The 6,955-nt window shown below is 42.8% G+C and overlaps 1 protein-coding gene across 2 annotated transcripts in view; it reads left to right on the forward strand.

Moving 5' to 3' along the window:
• Nucleotides 1-6,410, forward strand: part of STAC (SH3 and cysteine rich domain) — a 154,057-nt gene extending 147,647 nt beyond the window's left edge. For both annotated transcript variants that reach the window (XM_033212995.1, XM_033212996.1), the window contains exon 11: nt 4,601-6,410. In XM_033212995.1, the coding sequence (XP_033068886.1) occupies nt 4,601-4,699 (99 nt within the window). In that variant the 3' untranslated portion in view covers nt 4,700-6,410. The remainder of the gene's footprint in view (nt 1-4,600) is intronic.
• The last annotated feature ends 545 nt before the right edge of the window (nt 6,411-6,955 follow it).

Raw genomic sequence — 6,955 nt, forward strand, 5'->3', positions numbered from 1 at the left:
AAGACTGAACACTGAATGTTAACATTTAACTCCAAATCAAGGACCTGCAAGCCATTAAAGAGTCTAGGCTCTGGAGAATGAGATTGGGAAGAAATTGAGTAGTCATTCAAATCCAGAAGACCATAAATTGCCTGTGTCCCATACTAGGAAAGCAAAGTTTCTGAGAGATGCTGAGGAGCTGGCCATAGCCTGGCCTACATGGTTAGGTATGCGCTAGGCTGGCTGGAAATGGATTGCTGTGTATGTGGGGTGCCTCTGCTCTGCATATGCTGTGCCTGCCTTGGTGTTGGGACATCAAGCTTACCACTGCTGCATACATGATGCTCATGTCAGCAAGCTGACTGGTCAGGCCAGGATTTATCACTATGGGAAGAAAATTTGTCCAGCTTTCAGGAAGTCTCTTTAGGTTAGAGAGAGGGAGGAATGATGGAGAGAGAATGGGTGGCAAGAGAAAAAAAAAAAGAGGACAGATGAAGATAGGAAGGGAAAGGAGGAAAGTCAAGGGGAGGGGAGAGGAGAAGAGGGAAAGGGAAGGGAAGAGAGAGGAGAGGAAAGGAAAACAGATATAATTGTTTTAAATAAATCTGACCACCTCATTCCTCCAATTAAAACCTTTCAACACCCTTGTGGTTAATACCAACAGTCGTGTTTGCCCTTTTCCCATGCTGCAGAGTCCTGAGTTTTATTCTGTTGTCCACCTATATCTTAAATGACTCAGGCAGTGCTAACTGAATTGATCCCATTCTCCTTGTCGGTGATGATTTCAGTGGTTTACTTGTGGCCCAATTCTAATCCATGAGATAGGTCAGAAGGTCAGCCAAAGGTCTTAGCAGAGTTTAGCGTGGCTTCCATTTCCTGCACACTTTAGGCTCTGACAAATTTTGTGGCTTCATCTTACACCTGTTATTCCCTCCATCTCTCTGTTCTGGTCCACTCAATTTTTTCCATTACTTCAAAGTGTCACAATCTCTTGGTGCTGGAATTTGTTTTTATTCTAGTCTTGTTTTCCTCCTTCCCACACCTTTTTCTTTTTTCTTTAAATGTCACTTTTTCAAGAAGGTATTTCTTACCCCATTGGCTAGATCAGGTTTCCATAAGTATTTCCATTGGTACTTTTTTCTTCATTCATTAGGTTGTGCAAAAAAAAATTATGTTTTATGTTGTCAGTCAGATTACTAAATGTTGCCCACAGGACAATCAGCCATCAAAACAGCCACAGCCCTTGCACTTACCACGTTTTTGATGTCTCAATAAATTTCAGCTGGGACAGCTGTACCCAGAAAGCTCTGTCAAGGATCTGTCTGTCTTGTATTGCACTAGTTCCCAGCATTTGTAATGGTATCTAGCATGTAGTAGGTACTCAATAAAGAGTTGTTGAATGAGTGAATAAATAAGGAAAGCAGGGAACTGAGGATCCTTAGGCAACAAAAATATCTCTAACTGGACCTGGTGAGTAAAACATTTCTACTAGGGAGATCAACTGTTCAATTACAGTTTGGAATTGAAGGGTTTTGGAGGACTTGGGACTTTCAGTGCTAAAATTGAGAAAGTCCTGAGGAAACCAAGACTAGTTGTTCACCCTCTATTTATGGCCCTCCAAACCAAAAGAGTTCCTCTGTCCTCACTTTCCACTCTTCCACCCATAACTAATCTTCTGGGAAGATATTTCCATTCTGCCTCTAAATGAATGGAAATGTTTCAGGCTCTGCCATTATTTCCTAAAATGGTAGATCCTCAAGGCTGAGAGGTTATGTATTTACCATCAGAATTTTAAATTCTGGATCCCTCATTTCTGGATAGAGTCAAAGCTACTGAAGCCTGTGTTCAGTCGTTTGTACTCATCATCTTCAAAATTTCTCATCCTTACAAAGGTCTCCCAAAATCAAAGCACTTTACGGATGCCAAACTGAAAGGTTGAAAATAAGCCAGTGCATTCAACAAAGCATGAACCATTGTGCTTCTTGGCTTCCTATTTCAGTGACACTTCCGAACAACTCTTCCACAGCCTCTATCAAGCAATGCTTCTCTTCTACATAAAAACCTTGAAAGAGAAGAGAAAAAAGCAAAAGTCTATCTTATATACAGGCACACATTTGAACCTCGTTGGTTTTTTTGCTCCAAGAACTGAAATTTACTCTTCACAGAGATGATGAAATTCTCTGAAAATGACCCAAAAGACATTTTTTGGGTCAGTCCGGTTTTTGTTTGCTCCAAGGCATGGAGTAACGGTGTAAGGCTCTTAGCTCTGGCCAGAATTTCAATGTTCTGACTCCTTGCCCACTCTTCCACATCACCACAATACAGCATCCTTGTGTGTATATGTCAATAAATTGTTTTCAAGTTTGATTTTTTAATTTCAATATTTAAATTCAACATGTTTTCATGGTTCGTGTTTCACCTAGAACCAGCCTACTCAAAGGGCAGGTGTTTATATTTTTATCGATGCTGACTGGTAGGACTTACATTAAGGGTTGTTGAATTTTGACACATAGAAATAGGTGAGAAAACACACTCTTTGGCAAATTGTAAAGGTAAATCCTCCTCTCAAGGCACTTTTGTGTGTTCTTTCAAGACATACTCCCTGCTCATCACTGGAGCCTCCCCCCTTCAGTATTACTGGCATAGGCAATGGCAGGTCTCAGCTTTGCCACCAAGGCTGGAGTACAGTGGCGTGATCTCGGCTCACTGCAACTCTGCCTCCAAGGTTCAAGCGATTCTCCTGCCTTGGCCTCCTGAGTAGCTGGGATTACAGGCATGCACCACCATGCCCAGCTAATTTTTGTATTTTCAGTAGAGACAGGGTTTCATGACATTGCCAGGCTGGTCATGAACTCCTGACTTCAAGTGATCCGCCCATCTCAGCCTCCCAAAGTGCTGGAATTAGAGACATGAGCCACTGTGCCCAGCCAGGTGTCAGCATTTATTTTTTTATTTTTATTTTTTTTATGGAGGTATAATTTTCCATTCTGATTAGACCCTATTATTTTGAGGGCAAAAACTATGTTTTGTGCTCCTTTTGTACCACCTAGGGCACCTGGTACTATGTTGGGCATGTATTTATTTATTTATTTTATACTCTAAGTTCTGGGATACATGTGCAGAAAGTACAGATTTGTTACCAAACATATGACAAAAAAGCTGCACAGCTCAGCTTTTGAAAATCAAGTAGTCCATCCCTTTTGAAGTCATGTCAAGGGACCTAACATGACCCATCAGCTACTTCTCTCACAGTGGCCCATATCTGGTCTTCATGAAACAGTCAACACATCCTCTACTCTTACAGATTATCTCTTCTTCACTTCACTGTCTGAGCCTCTTTCTAGTCAAGTTTCTTACACAGTAGATTTCTGAAGTATGAGTCAGATACCTGTCCATTGTATGTCCCAAGCTCCAGGAGTCACAAATCAAGCTCTTTGAGTGTCCTATTCAAGCCCCTTCTTCTACATGATGGACGAGCCCACTGTGGTGGCTTCTGTTGGAACCTTGCTCACATCCCTTTCACCAGATGGGTGCACTCATCTCCCAGTTGCTATGTTGGCCACCAACAACTCACAGCTGCCTTCTCAGGGAGGGCCTTTTGAGACAGCAGGACCCTCTCTCCTGGAAGGTTATGCCCCTCAGGCTACAGGCCAGCCAATGGCCAATGACTGACTGACATAGGGTCCAAAAGTCTGAAACCCTAGCTTCAAAGTGAGACAATTCTGTGATGCAATTCATGCTCCAGAGCTCCCAGGGGAACCAAGCTAGACTGCTTTCCAGCTGAAAACCTCTCATTGCTGGGCTCCTTCCCCTGCCCCCATCCTGCATCCCTCACTTCCCACCCCCCCGAGAGCACCTTCTCAATAAGCCACTTGCACAAGGATCCCTGTATCAGGCTCTGTTTCTAGGGAATCCAACCTAAGACAAGGTAAGGCAGGAGAAACTCACAACACAACAATAGTTCTGTTCATAAACCTCTTCTAATTTTCATCTGGCACATCCACCCTTCTATGCCCTTCAGTGGCCAATAAGTGGTGAGTGGCAAGAGTATCCAAATGACTGTTTATCAACTCCTTTTTAAAAGTCTAGCATAGGTGGCCTTACTTTGGAATATGGGAATTGTTAGCATCTATTTGCTTAAGGCCAGGAGTGAAATAGTTCCCTTTGACTTCCTGATGTTATATGAGATGCATATAAAATTCTGAGCACATGACAGGAGTCTGCTGAATGATAGCTATTATTTTGGTCCTTTAAATAATGTCTTGAGCACTCATTGCATGCCATATGCTAGGCTCCGTGACAAACATTCTTAGCTCATTCTGTCCTCACAGTGACTCTTCAGAGGGTCACAGTACTATTAATCCTCATTTTATTGATCCTCATTTATAAAGCTAAATTTCAGAAAACATTGAATGCCTGGGCCTCATTCCAAAGCTAGGTTTTTGCCTAATTTTTTTATCAGATTCTCACTGTGCTCATTTCCCACCCTGAAACTGCTCTCCCTTTTCCAGTTTGTTGCTCCTGCAACCTCAGTCAGCAGGGATTCAAGCTGCAGGTTCTAACTTCTTTCTTGCTGACAGTAAAGTCTTTTTTTTTTTTTTTTTCCTTCCTTGGCATTCAGATCTGCGTGAGTTCTGAAGAAGAGCAAGATGGCTTTATCAGAGTCCTCAGTGGAAAAAAGAAAGGCCTCATCCCCCTTGATGTCCTAGAAAACATCTGATTGCTGGCTCCTCCTCCGTTTGCAGTAGGCAAGCTCTGCTGTGATGCCTCTGCCTCATCTCACACTGCGTCAACCCAGAGGAGCTGCCACACTGACCCAGCCCCCCAGGAAACAGTGAGACAAGAATTAAGTATCTGAGACTGTGGAGTAACAGCCACAAAACAGAGGGCCCACTGAACAGCATATCCAGGCCTCCCCAGATGGGGACGAGGCTGAGAGAGTCAGCAGGCAGAGCCAGATGCCATGCTTGGCAGGAGCAGTAGGACTATAAACCACAGCTGTCCCCTAGGATCCCACTCCTTTCCTGTCTGTGTGGTGTAAGTTAACACACTGGAGTGTGCTCCAGTTTGCAGGGTAGCCCAGTGCAAGATTCAGATCCATGTAGCCAAGTATTCTTCTGGTTCCAGACCTATGTCACCAGTACTGGTCAGTCAGTGTCATCACATTTCAGGCCCCAAGCAATCTCTGTGCAAAGCATCAGAAAGGCCTGCTTCCCAGCCCCCAGCATTCCAGTGCTCCCCAGGCTCCCCCTCTTTGTGATTGTGCTGTCCAGAGTGTCCAGCTTGTTCTTTCTTTCTCTTCAGTCCTCTGAGTACATCTGGTGGTGTGCATTAGATGTGAGGGCTATGTTGACATGGCATCACCTCCAAAGACCTGACCTGCCTAAAGACTGATGACAAACCATCCTTCCTGTTGTTCTAGGTACTGGCCTGGGTAACAGAGCAGGACACAAGACATAGATACAGTGGGGAGGAGAAGTGGGGAAAGGTGGGGCAGAGAGTTCTTACTTATTGAAGATTATACAGCCCTTTCAGTTATGAAACCCCTGCTTGAGGGCGATAGACCTAGGGAAGAGACTATAACAAAAAGTCTACACTTTCATTTTACATCCTCTCTATTGGAGGCAGCATTTCTCCTTCATGCTGTCCTATAGGACTCCACTTTGGAGGCTGAACCTACCTTGTGGGAACTAGGAACATGAAGGGGAATCAACAACAGCATCTTGCAAGAAATGTAGCCAAATTGGAATCCATTCTTCTTTAGGGCAGTATGTTATACCCTAGCAGATGTAAAATGGAAAATAATCCTAATGCTTCATCCTTCTGAAAGTAGAGGAACTAGGGGCCCAATTAGCATCATCTAGGGGAATCTCTATCACTCTGTACTTGCACTAATGTTTACAAGAATGCAATATACTGTGATGCCTTCCTACTCAAGCCTGCTAGCACTCAAATTTCCATCCTATTAGTCATTAATATGGTTAAACTTCAATTCACAATCACCTTGGAATCAATGTCAGTTTGATTTATTTTGTTACAGAGCAATAAAATCATTAGAACAATGGTTTTTAAAAGACTTAAGTGGATGCATCCTGTGCATGTAAGCATTATTTCCCAAACCAAAGCATCATTAGTCTCCATTTATTTATTTTGTTCCTACTCAGTGTGAAGCTGGGAACTGAGAGGGGATGGCTGCTGGTTTCACAGAAGTTTGGATGCCTTACTCTTATCTTAAAGCCAGCATCCAGAATTTCCTCCCTCTCTGATGCCACATGCAAAACCAGGTATACAATGGCAAGATGGATTCTTTGAGAGCCAGGGTAGATCATGACTGCCTTTCTGTAAAATTGGATGCCTAGTACAAATGCTCTTTGCCTCTAATTCAGTATTCCATTTAATAAAAACAATACAGTAGAAAGGAGCATCAGAAACATGTGTCCTGATCTCTTCTTTCTGTTGTGATACCCACTGACTTTTTGGTACAGTGATGTCACATCATATGCATGTTTAATTAAGATGAATCTTAAAAATCAGTTTGCCTTTTACAGTTGAATAGAAAGAAGATGTGGTATCTAGCCTCCAAGGTAGTCTCCCAAAGATCCTACCTCCTCATATTCTTTCCTTTGTGTAGTCCCTTCCTACACCGAATCAGGTCTGGTCTTATGTGGTCAATTGAATACAGCAGAAGTAGTACTACAAAGCTGTCTTACTCTATTTTCTGTTTCTGTAACAGAATATCTAAGACTGGTTAATTTATCAAGAAAAGAGATTTATTTTAGCTGACAATTCTAGAGGCTAGGAAGCCCAAGAAGCATAGTGCTGGCATTTACTTGGCTTCTGATGATGGCCATATGCTGTATCATAGTATGGCAGAGAAGCAGAATAGAAAGCAGGCATATAGAGAGAGACTAAACACAAGGAGCAGCTTTGATTTTTAACAACTCACTCGTGAAGTAACAAACCCAGTCCCAAGAGA

This window comes from Trachypithecus francoisi, unplaced genomic scaffold (assembly GCF_009764315.1).
Source record: "Trachypithecus francoisi isolate TF-2019V2 unplaced genomic scaffold, Tfra_2.0 Lachesis_group0, whole genome shotgun sequence".
Lineage (NCBI taxonomy): Eukaryota > Metazoa > Chordata > Mammalia > Primates > Cercopithecidae > Trachypithecus > Trachypithecus francoisi.